Source organism: Coptis chinensis, chromosome 8, assembly GCF_015680905.1.
Source record: "Coptis chinensis isolate HL-2020 chromosome 8, ASM1568090v1, whole genome shotgun sequence".
Lineage (NCBI taxonomy): Eukaryota > Viridiplantae > Streptophyta > Magnoliopsida > Ranunculales > Ranunculaceae > Coptis > Coptis chinensis.
This window is the reverse complement of record NC_141463.1, coordinates 88,433,966-88,458,112: the sequence shown is the minus strand read 5'-3', so window position 1 is coordinate 88,458,112 and position 24,147 is coordinate 88,433,966. Positions and strand designations below refer to the sequence as shown.

The 24,147-nt window shown below is 36.7% G+C and overlaps 2 protein-coding genes and 1 pseudogene across 2 annotated transcripts; 1 reads left to right on the top strand and 2 right to left on the bottom strand.

Annotated features, from left to right (window-relative positions):
- Nucleotides 1–1,334: 1,334 nt before the first annotated feature.
- LOC147483992 (uncharacterized) lies at nt 1,335–15,095 on the bottom strand. The gene is given in 17 exon segments (XM_086579997.1): nt 1,335–1,520; nt 1,610–1,744; nt 1,828–2,103; nt 5,141–5,286; nt 5,399–5,548; nt 6,356–6,371; nt 7,116–7,280; nt 7,736–7,768; nt 7,770–8,459; nt 8,547–8,615; nt 10,158–10,268; nt 10,456–10,602; nt 10,711–10,800; nt 12,984–13,034; nt 13,787–13,924; nt 14,670–14,801; nt 14,874–15,095. Coding segments are annotated over 17 exon segments (2,628 nt in total). The 5' UTR covers nt 14,967–15,095.
- A 739-nt stretch (nt 15,096–15,834) lies between these two features.
- LOC147483991 (protein PNS1-like) lies at nt 15,835–17,660 on the bottom strand. The gene is made up of 3 exons (XM_086579693.1): nt 17,518–17,660; nt 16,106–17,248; nt 15,835–15,969 (listed from the first exon to the last, which is right to left on the bottom strand). Exons 1-3 carry the CDS (start codon nt 17,590–17,592, stop codon nt 15,835–15,837), a joined length of 1,353 nt encoding a protein of 450 aa, XP_086435819.1. The 5' UTR covers nt 17,593–17,660.
- Nucleotides 17,661–19,577: 1,917 nt separating this feature from the next.
- On the top strand, nt 19,578–21,508 carry LOC147483990 (pentatricopeptide repeat-containing protein At4g13650 pseudogene; annotated as a pseudogene).
- Nucleotides 21,509–24,147: the final 2,639 nt, after the last annotated feature.

Genomic DNA, 24,147 nt, shown 5'->3' with positions numbered 1-24,147 from the left:
AAGAAAAGTAGATTAGACGCTGGGGACCACATGCCATATCGCGCATACATTTTCCTGGGTTTAAATAATTCTACGATCATGTTACATTTTGTGTGATGCATTTTGGAGGGTTGGGGTACAAGTAAAGAAAGACTCCCCTGCTAACTTCTCTCACCGAACGAATGAGGGCAGATCGACCACTTCCGCCTCTACGATGCTTCTGACGGCACCGGGTTCAAGGGAAAACATGTAATGTTACGGAACGCAATCTCTTCATTGATAGGGTTAGGGAATGATGACTTTGAGGTGGGAGAAGCAGCCAAGAGAGCAGCAAGTGAAGATGGAGAAGCATGAGGAAGCTTGGTGGCTAACCAAAGATTATTCATTCCAGCGACACTTCGTTTCTTCGACACCGCGCCTCCAGACTTTTTAGAAAGGGACAAGATCACTCACACCGTTCTAACGTTGTTTTAAAAGGATATGATTTGCAATTAAGAAGTGCGACTACGCGCAGTTGTTGCATCGCCGCCTACCCATTTATTTATAAAATTCGTTATCATTATCAATAAAATTTCCACTTATATATGTAATAAATAGATTTTTTTTGTACTATTCAATAATAAAATTGTTTGTTTATATAATAAAAACAAACATTTTCTTTCATTCGAATAATATATACTACAAAAAAAAAATACCAATATTCTTATTTATTTGAAGAGTATATACTACAAAAAAAAACCAACATTTTCTTTAATTCGAAGAGTATATACTACAAAAAAACAAAAAAAATATTTTTTTTATTCGAAGAGTATATATATAAAAAAAACATTTTCTTTTATTCGTATAACAAAAAATTAATAATAAAACACAATATTTTTTTTTATTCAAGAGTATATATACCAAAATTAAAAAAATAAAAACGTTCAGGGTATCCCGCAACCCTACTTGGATGCCGCAACGAACATGCATGTACCATTTTCTATTTGCTATTCGGCGGAGGGACTTTAACGATCAGTGGAACATCAGCCGCACCGCCTTATAATTCCTCCACCTTGATGGTGGTCTTTTCCCTCGCTTTGCAAGAAGAGATTAGATTCACTATGCATTATCAGGTGACATTTTCTTCACGATTTCAAACCGATTTTACAAACAGCCTGGAGCTCGTCCCTAAGCGATTCAAATCTTTGTCCTGTCAACTCAATCTGTGGTGTATTTTACAATTTTAACATCACTGATTACGGGTTGTGTCCGGACACATCATGTTTGGAGTTATGTATTATTACGAAGGCCTTGATCTAATATAGCATGACAAAAACCTAACAATGAATTCAAGTAAACAAGCTAAAGAATACAACTTACCATCCTTGCTGTGAATCATCATTGGTAGAATGGAAATCAAAGTATACATATGTCCCTTGTTCATATTCATCATTGGTGACTTTGGGCTCTTCATGTCGCTGGAACCATGTATTATATTTCCTGTGGTATCTCCATGACTGCTTTTTCAACTCTCTTGCAGCCAAATATTGCTGGTAAGTATTCTGCAAACATATTAGCAAGTATAAATTATTGAATCAACAAACGTGCATTCTGAAATAAGAAATACAGTTAAGTATGGTCATAACAGTACCTGCTGATAGTAAAACGCAAAGAACAGCGTATCAGTTCCCCAACTTTCCATACCAAGTTTTTCCCAAAAGGCAGGATTATCGATCAGTGGTAACTGAATTTGAGGATAACTTGAAGGTGTTGCAACAGGATGTCTCTGTAAATGATGCAGAAAAATCACAGGATCAGCAATATGGATTCAAGTCAACTTAAATAAGGATTAACCAGTAAACTACATACTGGAATATAGCTTTTGGCACGCTCTGAGTCTTTCGGTTGAGGAAGCTTGTAATAAGCAGCTTCAAGCATCTGTAGATTGTACATTTGATGGGTGTACTCCTGCTTGGGAGGTAGATCCGTGATGTTATCACCAATGGCACCAAGGTCTGGAACACTTCTTCGACCAATAACACCCAAATTTGCTGAAGGCTGACTTTGTTGTAAAGGTTGTCCTGGAGAGAGATCAATATCTCTTGGCATCTGGGAAGTTTCTGTCAAAGGGCCTGATAATCCAGCCTACCACAAAACAATATTTTGCTAAAGATACAGAAGATACAGAATCTTAATATATATAGACAAACAAAGAAACTATCAAGCAAACAAAAAACGGAAATAGAACAGAAAACTGTGATGTGGAAAAAATAATAATTTCAGGGAAACCAGGAATGTGCAATATATGGATTGACTACTTCAGTTGGAGCACAACATGAGTTTCGTGTAAAAACATAACACATCCTGGCATCTGCAGCAGAGCAGTCATGTAACAATAATGCACAGACATCAACGAAACCCCAGGTCCGTCAAATTTTTTGACAGTCCTCTAAAACAAGCACACGGGACAGAGCCGATGCCTCTCATGTAAAAACATCCGAGTCAGATCTTTAGCTGATGTGATGTGCTTCAAAGGACCAACAAGATTTTACATGGGCCTTAAATCAGCAGACCACGTTAAAAGTGACACATCTTGCCATGTCAGAGTCCTTCTACGCCCAGTGTAGAAAGGTAAAACTCATCTCTAAGGTGCCATTGCCTCTAGGAAATACTTTCTTGGCGTGGGAACAAAAAGGAAAACACAAGGAAAAACTGGTAGGAAATAAGTTTTAAATTTTTTTGCAAAATACATTATGCAGGCCATGAAGAAAGAGTGAGTAAATTGTTTAGGAAACATGTTTAGCTAGCAACTTGGGTAGAACTTTCAGGCCAGGAAAAACACAAGCTTTATATTAGAGTTCGGTGGGACATTAGATTTGGTGTTTTACATATTGTAATCCGACTATTTTTCATATATAAAAACTATGAGAGAAGGCCGGAACTAATTAAGATATACTCTCTTTTCTCCCAAAACTTTTCTCTTTTTACTAGCTATAATAAAATTTTACTGTTTAAAAAACACACTGAGGCTTAAGCTTCAACACACGCCTTATGCCTTTTATGAGTTTAGGCATTCAGCGTCATGAGGCTTAAGCCTTGCAAGTTTATATATATCAACTCATTTGGAAACCTCTGGCCTACATAAAAATTATTGTCATCTTTAGAAAGAAATCTCTCTCTCTCTCTAGCCCTAGTAGCGTGGGAAATAAGCAAACAGCCCTAAGAGATTTGTTTCACTTGTATAAGAATTTCTTTGACAAAGGGTGTTGGAGACTCCATGATTTGCTTGGACAAGGTTACTTGCTGGAGAAAAGCTTAAAGGGTCTGGTTTGACACTCATGTAGGCTAAATAGTCCATTAACAGACAAACTTGGAACAATTTAAGAGATAATGGGTTTGAAGTAATGTTCATGCTATCACGTTTATTGTTATTAAATTCAAGCTTCCTGTAGCTAGATTGTCAGATAGTTGTACTGTCCTTGATAACTTCATAATGACACTTTATTAAGCATTGTTCCTTGAGTTCTAGTTAGGATCATATGCATTAGTTAGTTGACAACCCTAACTTTATTTCTGTGGACATTAATCCACACCCAATTAGTAATGGGTATATTTCAAAACATGAAATTTCAAGGAAATGGGATATAGATCAAAACAGCTTAACTAGTGCATTCAAGATGCAAGAAAGATATGGGTATTGAGATTCAAGATGAAATGGGTAACAAAACATGAACTACATGCAAAGAAAGAGATGGGTATTGAGATTCAAGATGAAATTTTTCTTCGACTTCAGTTCTTCTAATCGGCGGCTTCGATCCATTGTTGAGTATGGGGAGTTTCAGTTATTTACTGTACTTGTTCTATCCATCGCCTCCAGAGCAGGAAGAATGAGAAAGACTAGAAATGGGTAGTTCGGATACTAAAAACAGCAAATGACGTTTTTGCCCTTTTATTTACCCTTCTTATTAGAGAGTAAGATCTGTCCATTCGATTCTGTGAAATCCAACAGCTTTGCACATCTGTCAAAATAGGATATCAAAATAAGCTGTCAAGGTAGCCTGCCCCATATAGATGGCTACATCGACAGACAGAAATGACATACGCAATCCTACCTATCTACGCAATGAACTAAGAGCTGATCTTTTGGAGATGTGATCTCCTCAACATTGGAGATCACCAATCAGTTCCTTTGAACATGTCTAACCCTACCAAAAGTTGAGCTCAAGTTTGATATTTATCAGACGGTCCAGAATTTTAAGCTGATTTTTTGTGGAGATACTATCCATGGTAGGGAGGTAATATCTACCAAAAATAAGCCCTTAGAGCAATGTGCAAGTCCGTTTTGGATTGCCTATGTCATTTAATTATGTCGACGTAGCCAGTCTATGCCTACTTAACCCCCTTGTAACTTCTTTACAGATTAAGTAACTTGGCATGGAATTGTGAGATGAGTAGGTATTTGTAATTTAGGGAACTTGGGCCTTGGGGTGCTTGTGTGAAAAAAAAACCGGATAATCTGGTAATTCATTATTTCATTGTTTTAGAATCAATATATAGAAAATTTTACCAATCATCTTTAAAGATTAAAACTCCCTATGAGGGTTATGTTTTGAGCATCAAAACACCTCATTCTATTAGAAATCATAAATTTCCATCATCAAACCACATTTTTCCACGTTCTCTTTTATGTTATTTTTGTTGAGGCTTGAGTCCCAAGCTCAACCCAAGAACCAAGCTAGAGCCTGCGCAGCTGATAGTTCACTGGGAAAGGTTCCCAGTTAAATGCTTCAACCGAATCTCATCCAATTGATATGAATGTTTGCACTTGTAAATCCTATTCCTTCTTCTTTAGAAAATAATTATCCAAATCCACCCCAATCTGATGAGTAACAACACTAAAAACACCAACAGAATTTTCGTTTGTGCTAAGGGGAAACAGTGATGTAGGAAAGTCCTATATCATATCTTTACTTAGATGATTCTTTTTCTGGTCTCCTCTAGAACATCTAATGGCATATATGAGTTCAACAGGATCTCCCTCTCTTGATCACTTGGCGTACTTACACTTTCAGTTGAAAATAAATAATTTTGGAAAAACAACAAATAACAGTGCTCGCCAACAACAGCAGTATGTATTTCAAAATTAAACACTCTTCATGGAATAGAAAACAAACACACTTACAGGTTTATCAACAGCATATGCAGTCTTTAGATCATCCTCCGTCAGAACATTCTTGTTAAGCCCAGAACTCATCACAGGTTCCACGCTTGAATCTTCAGATTGATTTTGCTGCTGATGCTGGTCCTCAACGTTCACATGGCTAATGTCTGCATCATTGACAAATCAAAATGTGTATATAATCAATAATCATTTACATTTGCAATTTTTAACAGCACAATTTCCTGTTTGCATAACAGATACACCCACGTTTAAAAGTACCTGAATCTTTTGGTCCAGTAGAAATTAAGGAATGCTGAGTAGATTGTTGATGGATAGAACTTGGCTGCTGGAGAGAGGCAGATGTAACACTATTCAAACCTGATGATTGAACTCCAAGTCCAAGTCCAGCTTGAGGAGATAAAGACGAAGCTTTGAGCATTGAACTGCACACGTCCATAAAAGCTCGTTCAGATATGATTAGAAAGGCCAACATTAAGAGTTAGATATGAGGGACGAAAAGCCCTGACAACAAAAATAAAATTGGTTGACCAAAGCTGTAAGGTCACACGGACGAACCAAATACAAAGTAATTAAGATATCAAGAGTAAATATGCATAAACAAATAAAAACATAGATAACCACGGTAATTTAATTTAACAAAAAATATAATAATAACAAAGGGCTACAGGGGAAAGGGAGTTCTAACTATCAAAAGCAAAAAAGTAAATAAATAACGGAAAAATACTTGAAAACAAAAAATAGGAGGTATTAGGAGTGTCGTGATCCCACACAATCATAAAAAACAGATAGCATAAAGTCTATAAGTAAGATGATGATCACAATGCCACTAACTTTCTTTGTTTATCAAACTGATCATGCTGATCATAACTCCTATATGAGGAGATATTTCTCCTGACCCTTCAAAATAGGAAATTACTCATAATTCAAACATAACAATTTGGCCCAAGTAACATCGACACTATCTTTTCGAAAACAATCCGTGTTGAATAGACAGATATGTTTATATGTCGCATACAACACACGGACATATTGAAGGTTATATACCTCAATATTTGGTACTTCGCCGTGTCTTATACTTGGTACCAGTGTCAAATAACTATACATAATTTTCTTTAACAGAGCTGTTATTGAAAGAAAATATAGTAATTCCCAAAAATCAAGATTCCTGTGCTTTAAAAAATCCATAAGAATCCATTGCATCCACATTAAACTCACTTGACTGAACATTAAACTTTTGAAAGGCTTCTTTAATTCCACCAAAAACCCTTACAAGCTTACAAACGGTTCTTTCCTATCAAGGTAAACAAAACATTCAGTAGTATATTGTTCGTTTTTAAAATCCTTTTTAACAAGACGGTCTCTCTCTTCTTTCATTTTCCAACCATGGAAATTGACGAAAGAGAACCCTAAGGAAGAACCAAAGGTATTGGTCCACGGATAATCCCTTTCAAGACAGAAAAGGGATCTCATTTTTCGACCACAACGTAATACAAGAAGCTTCATCCCTTTCTTGTTACTCCAGGCAATCAACTACACTTTCTAGTGGTATTCTTCGCGCTTTCTTTCCCTTCTTCCTATTTAGGGTTTCTGCTGAAAGAATAATGGGGTAAACCGATTTGACTTTCCACTTGAAAATTTGAGTTGATCTGTATCATGCATATGACAAAGATCCATCCACTATTATTCAGTTGAAAATTTGAACCGGGAGCCGAACCAATATTCCAGTACTAAATTGTACAATTTTTAAAAGGAGCAACTTTACAGCCTAACACATTCACAACTATCCTAATGGTTTTCTACCACAATAGGACAAGCACTTTCTCACATCTAAAACAGAAACCATGTGTTGATCTCAAGCAATCAAATACAATGAACCAAGGAAAAATATTCATCTGTATGGACCAAAGAGCATGTATAAGAATGGCCTGACATTAGTACATAACAACACTGTATGGACTAGAGGGAAAAAAAGTACCTGCTGTAAAAGTGAGTTTTGTTGTTGTGTGGATAACTGCTTTGCTCGTTCTAGATGAGATACTCCAAGGATGTTATTACTATGGTTTTGCTGGACCTGTTGGAGCCGCTGTAGAAATTTCTCCCTTTGATCAGGTGTAATCTCAGTTCTTCCACGTAACTGACCCTGTAAAATATTACAACACATGCATCATGTAAAGCATTTTTTTGTTTTTTTTTTTGCATCACGAAAAAGCTTTCAAATCACAATAACCTAATCAAATTTAATAGATTCCTAGTTTAATTGTTAACCGATGATTTTAAAAAATCAAAGAACACATCAACAACTAAAATGAATTCAAATAAATCAAAGGCATGGAGACGACAAATAGTTCAATTAGATAATACATCCTATTACTACGTATTAACCAGGGTCTTATAATGCTTTAGATAGTGCAAAATTCTATAAAACGGTTCAGATGCCAAAGATGCATAATCTAACTTCCAATTGACAATATTTTTAATATGAAGTTCAAATGCCACCAAACAATCTACAGTTAATTCAGACAAGCCACTGTTCATTAATCACTTGAACACTTGAACCAATGAAATAAAAGCTTATAAGTAACATAAGTAACCTACTGCTTCATTTGGATTCTGGAAAGAGTTTCCGCCTTTGAGGCCTCCATTGTACACCAGGAACCATAGAAGGGGAAAAGGCTCTTCCACCTAAAACAGCTGCTGGCTCACCAACACTGTTTGAATCAGTGGAATTTGTTGCTTCGCTAGACTTGGAAATCTGTGGCAATAGAACTCTATTACTCAGAGGGGATGCCAGTGGTTGCCCAATTCCACCACTTCCAATCCTTTCATCAACCGCCGAATTGCTTCTTTTTGCCAAGTCAGCCACGGCAGGAACTGGTCCAAGGGAACTGGGGCTCGGAACTCCACTCCCAGAACTTAAAGGAACACTGTTCAATGATAGGCTGGATATACCTCCAACCACAGCACTCCTACTCACTCCTCTTCCTAATCCAGATTCAGCAAGTGAAGGAGATGAGCGTCTGATCTCTTCCTCCTTTGCCGCACCAGGTATATTAATTGGAGTTGAAACAACAGCAGCAGTCGAGTTATCTGGGACACCCCGAACAGATCCTGAACCTGAAGGAATTGCTGATGCCGCTGATCCACCAGCTAAAGTACGCGCTGGCATGTTAACAGGAACAGCGGGAGCAGGATTTCCAGCCGTTGTGGAAGACACTGATGTACTCAGTACACCATTCTTAGAAGTTGGGGTTCTTGGAGGAATCTCTGAATTACTATCCTGTGAATCTGCTTCTTCCACTTGTTCTGGAGTTGAATTACCCTGTTAAACAACAAACAGTGATGTTGTCTATAACAGAAGAGAATAAAATCAATAAATAAACTGGTCTAGAACTGAAGGAGTATATACCTGTGTTTGAATCGGTGAAGCTGCAATAGAGCTTTTTAAACTTAAAACTGCACTTGCTGCTCCTACACCCTGTTGTTAATAAAAACTTCCGCAATCAAATTATGTAGCATATGTATAAAAAGCAGTCAATAATACCTTTAACACCGTAGTTTAGAACGGTCCTTTTTCTCAAATCAGATCCTATTATGGGTGTATTATGAAAAAACAGGACCTTCACTTGGACATAATCAAAAAGAATGGAAGACTATATTTAGAGTATTGTTTAAACCAACCTGCAGAAGGAAACAGTGTTCTCCTTTACTATTTCGTTTTTTGAACAACATACTGAACAAATTTTACTTGAGGAAATCCCATAACTTATACTTTTTCCTTCTTTAGCTTTTCGAACACACATGCATGTACTATTCTTTCAATTGAAGGCTAGTCAGTCTATATATACTCCTTTAGTATTAGACTAGTGTACAAAGGAAGGCCAAGGAATTTAGTGTGCTTCAACATTTTGAACGTAGTGACCTCAATATTTGATAGTCGAACCAGCTTAAATCTTTGCTTTTGTCTGTATCTTACCTGTTAAGCTCTTTGCTTATACTATTCCATGAATTCATCTTAAAGCTTAGACTTCACATGATGGTGGGTGTTACAATTTCATCTTTTAACTTGTAATTGTAACTTTAAATGTCTGCTAATGTACATATCTTACCCGTCATGCAGCTTATAAAACTGCATTAGAATGTGTCAAAAATTACACTTCTATTAACAACTTCTCAATCAATCAGACTTTTCTTCCTCCTTGGTAGTATCATTTTGCACAAGTGATAGATATTCCCTAATTGTATAGACAGAATTTGATCCAGAATTAATATTTAGTGTTTTACTGGTACAAGTATTACTTCATTTTTAATAGGTGCAAAACTGCCATTAAGAATATCATAAATATTACTCAAGGTAAATGGAGGTGTTATCAAGGCATGTAAATGGAACTTAGGCACGAATAAGACCAAGACCCCTTAGCCCAATCATTATTATTTACGTCTCGAAAAAGCACCCACAGCCATTCTCCTTTCAAGATGCTAAGGAAGGAAGTGGCACGCTATATTAAAACACAAACTAACATGTATTGTAGTTAAATTATAGCACCCCAACAAAGTCATCACAACCCAACCTACAAACTACACAACTAATTAATCTCAGTCAAACAAAAAGTCTTGGATTCTAGATTTCATAGAACCAAGCTATTCCGTAAAGCGAAATAAACCTAGCAATCTTTGATCCGCATGAGAAAAATAATGATAACGATTAAACATAATACCTAGTATTAATATTCATTTAACATGCATCTTAACTGACTCACAGAAAAATTCAAATTGAGGAGAATAAAGCGTGATTAAGCCATTGAATTTTTCCTTGACATCCATTAAGAACTGGGCCAATAGTTCATGCAATCAATAGTCCAGTAACATATATGAAACATATGTGCCGTCATAGCGTGTGTGAATTTGTGATATAAAGGATATACAAAGATCAATCCATCATATGAATAACAAAGCACTCATTAAACGAATAACATTGCCAGTTATTGAAAGTGTGATAAATGGCCAAAGGAGCATTCACCTTAACAAGACTAGGAGGACCAATTGTAACAAGATCCTCAAGCGATTCCACCTTGTCTAATGGTAAAGAACTATAGAGCTCGTCAACATCACTAAATTCATCAAAATCATCCTGGCAAAAGAAATTCAAGACAGAGAAATGTAAATCAAGCAATAACTAAAACCAAAAAAGAAAAGTGTAGGTCAGCAACTTTATTGGGGGAAAGAGCAGAATTTAAACACTTCAGTGTCGATAACACAGGAAAAACTAATCAGTTAGTTAAACCAATAAAGGAAGAGAAATAATTAGGTATGCTTACTTGATTGCGCTCAACATAGTCTTCTAGGAAATCTCTGACATCATTAACCTGCTCCGGACTCAACTCATCATTATCTAACAATCTTAAAATCAGCTCTAACTTCATTATGTGAGCTTTGTGCCGAGCAATGGATGTCTCCAAATGTGTCTGTAAATAAAAGTATATTCATCAATACAAATGGATACCCAACAATATAAACACGATAAAAATGATGGATACAGTATTAGTAAGGAAATGGTCTTCCATCTCTCTTACCAGTCTAGGTGGCCTTGTCTTTCCTTTCTTTACGGAGAGTCCTTCAATCTCAGCTTCAAAGGAGTCAACTTCGGACTCTAGCTCTGACACCTATTAAAGCACAGATGATAGGTCTAAGTCTGTAAGAGTGGCATGTGAAAATCATGTTTAAACTACATGGTCCAAGTGAAAGCAACTTTAGAGCACAAAACAAGGGTCTTCAAATGTATGTGTTCTTGGGTGGGTATGCAATGTATCAGCCACATTAAGTAATTTTACTAGATGACAGAAAATAATGTGTGTACACAAACTATTCTTCCCATACACACCCACCCTGTCAGTCAAGTCAAACCATCAGGTCTTTGAGATATGTATTTTCTCAAATCTTGATGAGGATGATGTCAAAACGCCAATTACTCCAGAAACTCAAACTTGTAGAGAAATCAGACTTTTATGCTAACAAAGAGGAGGCCCAGGGATAGAACACGCCTAGAAATGGGGTGTAATAATCTCAACAGTTGAAGCCAACCTAGCAATTTCAGTTCCCATGTGCCATTGACAGAACACTAACAATTTCCAGTCTGAAATGTTCGGGACCCCCTCTTGTTGTATAAACACACAACTCAGTGTCAGACGCATGTCAGTCAGAATCCCAAAGATGGTTATATTTGATGCATAAATTAAGTTGGGATTTTGGATGCGCTAAGTACGAGTTCAGAATACCAAATAATGAAACCATATAAACTGATAACTATGAATTCAACATGCCATATAACGCAACAGTGAACAATAAGACGAACTACAATAACAATGTAAGGCCATAATCGAAAGGCAAGTCTTAATAACCGTTTAAATCACGCTTAAACCACTAGTTCATTACAATTCAATAAGTAAAAGTTTATTTTTATTGCTCGGAATAATTATTTGTATTATATTCATAATTATCAAATCGTATATCATATCATAATATCATTTTTCACTTTTGGCTTATCGAGTATCAGATTGTATCATGTATCGTATGCTACGCTCAAACTATATTTTTATAAAATTGTGTGTGGTTGTGCATGTGTATTTTAAGTTTCATCCGCAAAAACAAACAAACAAACAAACAAACAAACAAACAAACAAACAAACAGAGTTTTATCATGTACAATACAATAAATGTACGGTAAAAGATGCCATCATTTGCAACCACTGGGCCCAAATTAAGATTATACATAAAGGGTTAAACCTGCTCTTGATTGAGTAACTAAATATTGGTTTGGACTAGGCTTGTTATTTATTAAAAGTAAAACCTAAGATGGCTTTCAAAGCTTAGAAAAAAGAAGGAAAAGATAAATGACTCATTATATATGTTGGGAAAAGGGGTTTCCAATACCATTCCATTTCCATCTTTTATATCATGTGTTCTGGATCTTAAAACTATTTATGATAGGGGTCCAGATCCAAGGAGTCTCCTGATTCTCCCGTTCTGAAAACATGTTGATCACACTCTTCGCATCCCCTTCAAACAGGACATTCTCCAAGTGAAGGTCAATCATGAGGTCCACAGCAACTTCTGCAGCCTTCAACTCAGGCTCCTCACTAGATCTGACTAAGAAAGGCTTAGCTCTAGCCACCTGATACAAGATGTATCACGTATTGTATCGTATGATACGCCATCCGTATCATGTGATACATAAGATATTTTATACAATATTGTGACATTATCATATAACGTCGATATTGAAAACTATGATTATATTGATAATATGAAAAGTTTAAGATTGAGGTATCCTATATACATCAAGAGAAAAAGGAAAAGAAAAACAACCAACACAAAAGCACAAAAGTAGCGGGGGAACATCAAGTGTCCGCATGACAGCACCCCAAAAGAGTCCCATCTAAACACAAAACTACCAAAAGGAGTATATCCCTCCACTCCTCCCAAATCAAAGCACATTGAGCCACCAAACCTTTGATCAAAATGACTATGTCCATAAACCCAATCACACTCGCATGCGCAATCGCACATTCACACATAAACATATGTATTGCAAAACCAAAATAAAATAAAATAACAAAGAAATAAAGAAACCAGAAGAAAAAAAAAAAAACTACTCAACTAGTCCAGCCAAATTTACACTTGCAATTACATGCATATCCTCACACAAAATGAGCACATAATCTTGTTGTGAAGCAAGATCAATTAATTCAGTTGGAAAGACTTCAAAAATAAACCAAAAAATTTACATGTTACATCACATTTCATAGTGAAAGTGCAAACTGAGCAAGCAAAGAGATAAATCTCATACCACATTATTCAACCAATCCCTTGTCTCTGATTTCGCCTTCTCTCTCGGATCCTATCACGGAAAATAAAAATAATAAATATAAGCACCAACTTCTGCAAAACTTAAATCAAAATACAATCACTATTTATTTTCTATCAAAAAAGTCTAGTTTCATTAATATATGTGTAAACAAGGATACAATAGGATGAGATATCCTACAATACAGTACCATAAGAAGAGATAAAGAAAAAATATAAAACAAAATACAAAAAGCAACTTCAATCAGCTCATAATGGACTCCCACCTAAACACAAACGCCTCAAATGGTATGTCTCGGGCCTCATTATGCACTTTTAATAATACACTTACTATTTTCAATCGATGTTCTCGTGACCTCTATCATATGAACTAAGAAAGGTAATTCATTAATAGAAAAAGTTTCAAACAATGAAAACTAGATAAAAAGGATTAGTAGTTCCAGTCTTCCAGACTATCAGAAAAAATAAAAATTAAAAGAATGAGATCTTGGCATTAGAGAAAGTGGGGAAACCATGAGAAGATAAGTTGACCATTGTAAAATCCCCGGAGTAATCACATGTTAATTAGATCCTGAAGAATGAGTAAAATATGATTACTCCGAGTCTTTGATAAATAGATGTCTGCTTTCACTGAAAACAGATATTACTATGGATCCAGTTAAAACAAAATATTTCAGTCAGCTAATTCCAATTGACAGACTACAATAGACAACCTTCTATCAGCAGCTTGCATCCTTTGTCTACTTTCTGCAACCATGACATGAAAAGAGGTTGAACAGCACTTACCGTTTTCGGTTGTTGACCTAGCCCTTCTTTCGAAAAGGCTTTTGTTTTCGTCTCCTTTTCACAGACTTTAAATCTTTCCATTTCACGCTCGATTAGCTTCCGAGCATCGACCAGAGCCTGCTCATAAGACGCACTAACCTATTTCAACATATACCAAAAATACAAATGTTAACCCCTGAATAATGAATTCCACAATTGTAGAATATCATCGACACATAAGCTTCATTTGGTCAAGTTAGCCAGTTAAAAAACAAATACATAACCTTCAACTGGTGGATAGTTAACCTATGGTACAAAACTAATAAAAGTTACATAATGATGCAATAGAACACGAGGTTACATAATATGCGAAGAGAAAGGACACCACATAAGCACAGAGTTTACAGACAGTTGAGCAAATGACCACAATCAGTTTACACTTCTATCAATGGTTGACATACATGCTTGTTGTTGGGTACTTTAGTGTTTTTGGTTTGGAAAAATTGTCAGGGTGTCCGATGATGTGTTATGCCGTCAAAGGCATTGTATGGAACTGGATGTTTATGATTTCTATCATGAGAGAGGTCAGTTTTGATGCATTTATGATAAGAAACATTGTAATGCAAATCAATGAGATGTATGTATCGGTTTGGGTGTAGCCTTTTTAATATAATAAAAAATAAATGACAACTTCTTCTCGTATCGATTAATGACACTTAGTAACTAAACAACATTACTCCTCTCTTTGGGCAGTAAAACCCAAACTATTATTTCCTCCAATGAACATAAATGGAACCCCTACTTGTTCCTCTCCATTTCAATCTGCATTCTACTTAACCACCTTCTAGCACAACCCCTCCTCTATTTAAACTACAAAGAAGAAAATATTTTTAAAAAAAAAGACCTTTTTATCCTTGATTTCACTTGATTGTATCCATGTCTTAATCTGATCTCTATATCTCTGAAGCTTCTTAATCTCCTTCTTCAAATCCGCTTCAAATTTCTCTTTCTGATTCGCATTATCCGTATCATAAACCTTCACACAAAAACCCCATCAAAATCAAACAATATATAAATAAATAAATAAACCATAACTTAAAACACAAACCTTGTTCCAAATACTATCGAACACGTCAACACCCTCCTGAACTTTCTTCAACACTCGGTCAATCTCTCCTTGTAATTTCCGACTAGCTCCCATTTTGTAGAACAACAATAATGAGTGAAGTTATTATCATTCAATGTTAGGGTTTTCGTTTTTTAGGTCTGTTTTTTCTGTTTTTTCAGTGTTGAGGATGATCAGAATGGACCCACTCACTATTTTTCTTGTTTATCCAAATGTTTTGTTTCACCACTTTTCTTATTGGCTACTCCAATCACTATTACTTGTGGGCCCACGGTTTTAAATACCGATATCTCGGATTCCTTGATTTTCTGAAATATGTTTATGATATATTGCTGGTATATAAAAAATTAAAATCATAATGGTTATATCCGTTAGCTTACCATCTTGTTATGTACATCTGGAAACGACGACGATCAATCGCACTTCCAATTCAGCGTTCGACCAAAAATAAAAGGCATAAGCAGTTGATGAAGATCAGAGTTTTTATTGCACGTATCAAACTAGTCTATGTATTTTTTAAGTTTTAGAAGAGCATTTATGTCATTATTATGAAACTGTCCTCAGACTTAATTTTACAAAACCAGTTAGAGTAACATTCGCGTTGAGAAGAATTAACGCAGTATTCTTCTGAAAGATAATAATACTATACTACTGTATACGAGAAGAAACAAATGATCGCCATGACGCCATGCATTTCACTGTTGTAAAAAACTGAAAATTGCTTGTATCCCATCTTTTCACTCTTGTATATATAGTAACTTTCAAATACGAAGTCATACAGTCAGTAGTATATCCCTATCACCCTATGTGTTTATGTTGCACGATCAATATACTAAAACACATTTTACATGATCAGAACAAAAATGAACTAGCTAACTATTGCGCAATGTATGGGCGGCGCCACAGTGCAACCTTTGAATAATTGAATCCCAAAACTGTCGAATCAAACTTGAGATCTCTGCAGCTCTTGAATGCGGCTGGGCACGGTTGAATCAAAGTGTCGACTCTGTGGATTTTCTGCATAGGCAACATGGTAGGCGGATACACATGCTTGAGGCCACGACATTGCAATCCTAACCTGCATTTCCAGCCATGATAATAATCTGATTAGCATGAGTACGACTGGGCTATAAATTTCAAAACATCTTGCGCAAACTAACTAAAGGTTGGGTTGAGCAGGTTGGACTGGCTTAAATTGGGCCCAAGAGACTCACCATGAAGTAGCCACTTAGGAAGGCATAGACAGAGACAATGGTTGCATAGTCTTTCTCCACAGCAAGGGTCCAGGACCCAGCCACAAGTGTACAAAGTGATCCTCCAGCAACTCCACACAGGAAGCAAAATGACCCGGTGAGATCCAAGTCAATCAACGATTTCATCCCAGTACGCTCAAACATTTCCCATGTATCAGCAGATGCATGTAGAAATCCTTTACCATACACACCCATATGCACAAATCCCCACCGGTTTCCATACGCCACAAGCCTATCAGCAAGACCCGCATAACAACTCGCACATGAGAACATGAACTCATCCGTATCACCAGCAATTGAACTCATAACTCTAGCCAATCCCCGAATAACTTCAAATACCGGTGCGACAATTGACCCAACGCAAATGCTACCCATAGATCGCCTCACTGTGTGATCAAAAACCACACTTGTGTCAACATCCGTCACACGCGTGAAATACATGAACACGGGTCGTGAGATTGCCACATGTAAAGTATTCCTAATCACATGCATTGTCCATGCAATACTCAATAGGATCACAACTATGAAAAGCGGGTCGAACCGGGTATGGGCTTGGACAACACCACCTAAACCGGATACTGATAAGGAGTTGTGAATTGCCCCTATAACAAGTGATATAGTGAGCAACTTTGTAGCATTTGAAGTGGGTGCAGATAGAGACACTGAGAGGATCCGGGTTGCATGGTAAAATCTGGGCACCACCCAACATCCATAAAGTGATTGAATGAGTGCAAAAATGAGAAAAAATGCTGCAGCAACAAAACCTCCGGCTGTACCAATAGAAAGGAACAGTACACCAGCGCCACAGGTTAGCAATGGGCTGATCCAAAATGCGTGTCTCAAGGTTCTTGTTGGTGTTTTACGTACTGACACTTGGCATAAAAAGGCGATAAGAGCAGCGATTATTGATGAACTGAGAAGTGGTAAATACCAGTGAAGAAGAAGTTTGTTACGGTGGGAATCAGTGGCTGAGATGATGCCACGTATAGTGAGGAATGTGATTAAGATTGAAAGTAAGAGAAGGTGTAGGTAGAAGAGTAGTACAAAAATTTTACTAGATAACTTTCCAGCCGTTGATTCCATTTGAGTTGTGGGCCCTTCCATCTACAGAACAGCAAAACATCAAGTTTATCAAGACAACAAAATATCAATAAAACTTTTGCCAATTGCCATGCAAATTAAAATTGAAAATCCCCAAATTTAAAGACTTGAAAATCAATCATTAAAGAAATGTACATGATAGATGGAATGTGTTAATTAACATGGATATAATGAAGTTCAATATGAATTAAAGAAATGGTGGGGTTTCTCTATAGTGTTCATATTCAAGAAGAAAGAAAACTCAATTACAAACTGAGGGGATGAGAGCATACCTTGATATTATGTTCTTGTTGCATCCGATCACTTGGTTGATGGACTTGAGAAATGGGGTCTTTGAATCTTGTCATGAAATGCTGAAATATTCTTGTTTCTCTTCTCTTCAGAGAACTTGAGCTTATTTCTTGGTGACCACGCTTCTTGAAGAAACAATAATATCCAGCTAGTTTTTCAATTTTAATTATATATATGAGTAAGTTTTATACCAGGTCCACTTTCTCCTTGCAAACTTCTCTAACAAGCTAACAACTTCATTCACGAAAATGACGAAATAGTAAAAACTTTTACACACATGTCACGGGCAGTGGTCTATTGAGTTAGTTGGAATCTTCCCCGGGAAATTTGGTTGCCTTTTTAAGTAAAAGGTACTTGAAAAGTGACTGGCATTTGATTTTGTCACATTATCTTTTCTTCCACTATTAACTGAATTTGTTTTTTATTCCAATCCTTCCTCATGTTTGTTTCTTGTAAAATAATTTTCTTTGGAATTTTTTTAACTTTTCCTGGGAAATATATAATTGAACTAAATTGAGAATGTTTGTGCCAGGACTACTAGTGACGACATGGGATCTAGTGTACATTTCACAGAATGGGGGGATTCTGGGGTTTTCAGGTTTAGTTAGGCATAATCAATTATTGGATGTGGCTGGTCATAATGATCGAGCTTCATGTATTTTTAGACACGGTTGGTCTCGATGGAGCGAGATAACTCGAACTCATAAATGCAACTTTGTAAAATGATTTGAGGTCGCGATACATCATACATCCTACTCGCTACTGTGTCTTACTTTTGCCAAACAACAATAATTTGAATCCAAGACGTATAAGAAATCAAAACTCACGACAATGACCATAGCCAAATTAAAAGGGTTGTTGAATTATACTGGGAGAATGTAACTGGCTTTCACTGATCAAGGGTTAATATTTAGCCAGCTTCTAGACGAAGTTATAACTTCTTTTGGAGTTCTGATTTGACATTAAACAGTTCTATGCATAGTGTACCTCCTATTAATGTTCATGTTCCTACAATTTTGATTTCTCCTCAGAATATTCCCCCTATTATTAATGTTCTATGCTAAAAGGATAAAACTTCTACGTTACTACTAAAATCATGAAACTAACACCATGTAAAATGCGTTTCACATTCAACTCATAGAGCATCAACACAGAGCCTAACATATGGTCTTCTGGTTCTCAGTTCTAACCGACTGGATCCAGTTGTCTACCCGGTTTTGTCGGGCAATGGCATGAAGCTGTTAGTTATATATCGCACATATATTGGCTTTAACCTTAGGAGTACAGACATTCTAATCCTCACAACTCTTCCTCTAGAATCACACTGATCAGAGATGAACATGATTCTTTTGATTGGAAGGTAGTTTTGGCTTGTATCAAGCTAATCTTAGCTAGTTTTGATTTCCTTTATGGTATCCTGCAGATTTACTTAAAGCCTAGTATGCTAAATACATTTTTGAACAGCTAGCGCGCAATATATCCACCTGTTGATCCTAATGATTAATGAACAACAAGAAACATGAGTATACATTTGCAACTGAATGTGCGACGCATTTTTGTATGAAATACACATTGGATACTTATCAAGGGATAAACTGCCAAGTGAAACCTCTCTTAGACCCCCCTTCAAAACAATATAGAAGAGTCAGAAATCAGAATATGATGGAATGATGTCAATTCAAGTGAAAGCGGCCTTTTAACCTACTTAATTTGAGCTGATTTTTCATTTGTGGCAATTGACTTTTGTGAGACTTCTATCTTCATGCCTTGGACATGTTGCAGAAATTTAGTGTTTTAATGAACAGTACAATCTTTAGAGTCTAACTTGATTTTACAGATGCTTCAAGACATGATATTCATTTTTAGCTTACCGTGTTGCCGCAAGAGTAATATGTGCATGAGTACGTGTATTGTTCCTGCTCACAGTTCTAGATCGATAACATACATTTCACTTAGCTAATAAGCACATTCAAACTAGTGACTTAGCTTACATGAGATTACATTTTGAATGTAGAGAATACATTTAATCAGAAAGGCAAGGATGTTACTTTTAGTGCTATCTAACTATCAAAAGAACAGATCAACATACCATTTTTCCATCCTGAAAGACCAAACTTGGGTAGCTATGATATCTGGTCTGTCTCAAAATGGACTTGAAAGAGAAGCTCTTAATCTCTTTTGTCGAATGCAAGAATCAGGTATTATCTGAGGCATTGCACAAGGGAAGGCAGTTCCACTGTTACGCAATTAAAGCAGGAGTTTCTTCTGATATGATCATTGAAGGTTCGTTGCTAGACTTTTATGTTAAATGCTCTGATGTTGCTACTACCCGTGTACGTTCAATACTACAAAGTACAAACAAAGAAAATGTGGTTCTAGGGACTGTGATACGTGTGGCTTATGGGAAGTTGGGGTAATATGGTAGATTCTTTTGAGGTGTTCTCCCAAATGCAAATAGCAGGGGTTCAAGTGTCCAACCTAATGAATGCACATACAGACATACCCGGGTATATTAAGAACATGTACGTTTTTGGGAGCTCTGGATCTTGGAGAGCAGATCCGTACCCTAACCATAAAGACTGGAGCTTTGATCATAATGTCTATGGAAGACTGGAGCTTGCTTGGGAAATTCTTGGAAAACTCATGGAGGAAGATGTAGTCTCATGGACGGCCACGATTTATGGCTATGTGCAACAAGAGATGTCTTTAGAAGATCTTAAACTCTTTGAAGAGATGCCGATCCGAGGCATTCAATCAGACAATATAGGGGTCTCTAATGCACTAAGTGCATATGCCGACTGTTGGAGTTATCCCTCACAAGAGGACGAGGAAGAATATGGGAGAAAGCAGTATTGTTCGTGTGAAGAGGTCTGAGCGCGCGCACCAGCGCCCTTGCCGTGAAAAAGAAGATAGTTTTTTTTTTTTCAGCCTCTCATGAAACAAAATTACTGGACTTTTGAGGGCGCGCGCGCTCATATTGGCCTTGCCCAAGGCGCGCCCTCGCCCATGCCTAAACTTGCAGTTTCTATTTCTACAGTAACCGCGAAATTGCAAAGTTGAGTATAAACAAAACAATGTTTTGGAAAACCTAAGTCTTGAATAGAAACCCAATTTTGAGAGCTATCAAAATTGAGAGAGAACATTTGCAAAGAGAAAAGTTTGTAAGGAGAGAGGAGTGATCTAGTAAGGTGGAGAGACTTGAGAGGAGTGATTGTAATCTTCTTTCCTACACTTATAAAAGGATGAGCTCTTGTGGAAGTAGGCATCACTGGCCGAACCACGTTACATCTTGTGTTGTGGTATGTTTTACTTTCTTTGTATTATTATTATTTGTTTGTGATAGTTGTTTAGAGAGTTGGGCATGCTAGGTTGGTTGTAGTGAAATTTTAGATTTTTGTCTGGAAATTGTATTTGGTCCAAGTGCAACTTATCTTAGTAGTGGGGATCGATTGGTATTGTTGTCCCCAACACCACATACAAGCTAGCTCTAAACTAATGGAGGCAAATCCATGCTCAAGCATGTATTTTTTATTATTCGATGGATCTTTCAATAGGGAATGCACTCATCAGCCTTTATGCTATATGTGGCAGGGTGGATGAAGCTTATTTAGCATTTGGGATGATTCATAGTGATCAAATATCATGGAACGGATTGATATCGGGATTTGCACAAAGTGGGCACTGTGAAGAGGCCCCTTGAAAGTATTTACTCGATCTGATATGGATGAGTCAGATAGCGCCAACACCTAATTAACTTGTTCACGTTTTGTTTAACTATCGTCAGCGCATCTACAAATGTACCAAATATTCAAAAAGGGGAAGCGGATCCATGCTAGGGTGATAAAAACTGTATATGATTCACAGATTGAGGCTAGCAGTGTACTGATCATGTTGTATGCAAAGTGCGGAAGCATTGATGATGCCAAGAGACAGTTCTGTGAAATGCATGAGAGAAATGACGAATCATGTTAGAAAATGTGATTGCCGCTGCACCACCTGCACCATCCCCAGGGTCATCCCCTCCACCATTGACAACTGAACAGTATAGTCGTCTCCTCACCATGTTGTCAAATGACGAATCTGCAATGCCCATGGCAAATCTAGCAGGTTCGATTCTTCCTTTTTCCTCTTCGTCATGGATTATTGACTCGGGAGCATCTAATCATATTTGTTTTAATCTAGCTTTATTTAAATCATATATCATTGCACCAAAGAATTTTTCAGTTCAATTGCAAGGTGGAACTCACTCATTAATACATCACATTGGTACTGTTGTCTTTTCACCAACTCTTATATTTGAGAATGTATTTCACATACATTCTTTCAAATTTAATCTTTTATCAATATCTCAACTAACACATTCTCTTAGTTGTGATGTTATTTTCTCACAATCTCAATGTATATTTCAGGACCAACGGACTTTGAAACAGATTGGTTGGGGTGGTTCTCGAGATGGCCTATATTATCTAAATAAAGCTTCTGCATTCTTCGTTCTTGGCAAAAACAAGTTTGATCTTTGGCATTAATTGGCGCCTCGGTCACCCATCTATGTCTCGTTTTAAATTTTTAGTTAAAACATTTGAACCAATTAAATCTGATTTTGAATGTTCTTGTAATGTTTGCTCACTAGCAAAGCAAACTCGTTTACCTTTTAATAAAAGTATTACTTCTAGTACTAATCCTTTTGAATTAATTCACTGTGATATTTGGGGGCCATTCTCTATGCCCTCTCATAGTGGTGATCATTTTTTTCTCACTATAGTAGATGATTATTCACGTTGCACTTGGATTTATTTAATGAAAGCAAAATCAGAAACCATGAAATTACTGCTTTATTTTTTTAATCTTGTAAATAGGCAGTTCAATAAAAAGATCAATAATATTCATTCTGGAGGTGGTGATACTTTTCTCCCCCAACTCCAACAATTTCGGTCAGATAATGGAACCGAATTTTTATCCACACCTCTTCAATCATGGTTTCAACTAAATGACATAATACACCAACGTAGCTACGTTGCGACCCCTCAACAAAATGGAATTGTTGGGCGAAAACATCGCCATCTTCTTGATGTAGCCCGCACTCTCAGATTCCAAGCGCATCTGCCTTTAGAATTTTTGAGAGAATGCATATTAACAGCTGCATATTTAATAAATAAAATGCCTACTCCTATCCTAGGTCACAAATCTCCACACCAAATTTTGTTTGGTGCTCCTCCTTTTTACTCCTCTTTGCGAGTTTTCGAATGCTTATGTTTCAGCAAGAGCATGAATATCAAAAATAAATTTGATGCGCGTGCCAAACCAGGCATTTTCATAGGATATCCATATGGCCAAAAAAGTTATCGCATCTATGATATCACAACTCGTAAAATATATACATCTCGTGATGTTATTTTTTACGAGGACAAATTCCCTTATCAGGAGATCCCCACCAAATCTGTGGATTCACATGTGTTTGTCAAACCAATACTTGATGACACATCATATGATCTTCCATTATCACAAAGTCCTTCTCCACTCAGTTTTATTACACCTGAGTTACCTCAACAAAATACTTCACTCGGTTCTCTAATTTCCGAATTGTCCTCCTCAAACTCTCAAGCTTCTACAGATGAACCAACACCACCAACATCTCCCATAATTGATCAAGCTTCTACAGATGAACCAACACCAACATCTCCCATGATTGATGCTACTCTTCCTCCACGAGTTCGACGCCCTCCTATTAAGTTAGGAGATTATGTTTGTTCATCTACATCACGTGTAACAAATTTTCCCATTGCAAATTATTTTTCTCTTTCTCATTTTAAACAACACCATCGTGTGTTTCTCACAAACATTTTAACTAAAGAGGAACCAACCTCTTTTACTCAAGCAATGAAAATTCCAGAATGACGTGACACCATGGCTACAGAAATCAAAGCTTTAGAAGATAATAACACTTGGTCTTTGTGCATTTTACTAGCCGGAAAACAAGCAATAGGTTGTAAATGGATTTTTAAAATCAAATACCGCTCTGACGGTTCCATTGAAAGATTCAAAGCATGACTAGTTGCAAAAGGATATACCCAAATTCAGGGTATCGACTATCATGATACGTTTGCACCTGTTGCAAAGTTAGTGACAGTTCGTCTTCTTCTCTCTATTGCAGCCATCAAGGGTTGGTCTCTTCATCAACTAGATGTCAACAACGCATTTCTTCAAGGAGATCTTAATGAAGAAGTGTACATGAAATTACCTCCCGGGTTCTCTAGTAAAGGGGAGACCTGCGTTTGCAAACTAAGCAAATCCTCATATGGTCTTAAACAGGCTTCTCGACAATGGTTCTCTAAATTCTCCTCAACACTCATTAGAAAGGGAGTCACTCAATCCATTGCAGACTATAGTCTCTTCACATACATTAAGGGAAATATATCTCTTTTTGTTCTTGTTTATGTTGATGACATAATCATCACTTAATAATGATGCAATTTTCAATCTCAAATCATTTCTAGAAAAATCATTCTTCATAAAGGATCTTGGTAAATTACAATATTTTCTAGGCATTGAAGTTTCTTGCTTAAAACGTGGAATTTTTCTATGCCAACGAAAATATACACTTGATATTTTAA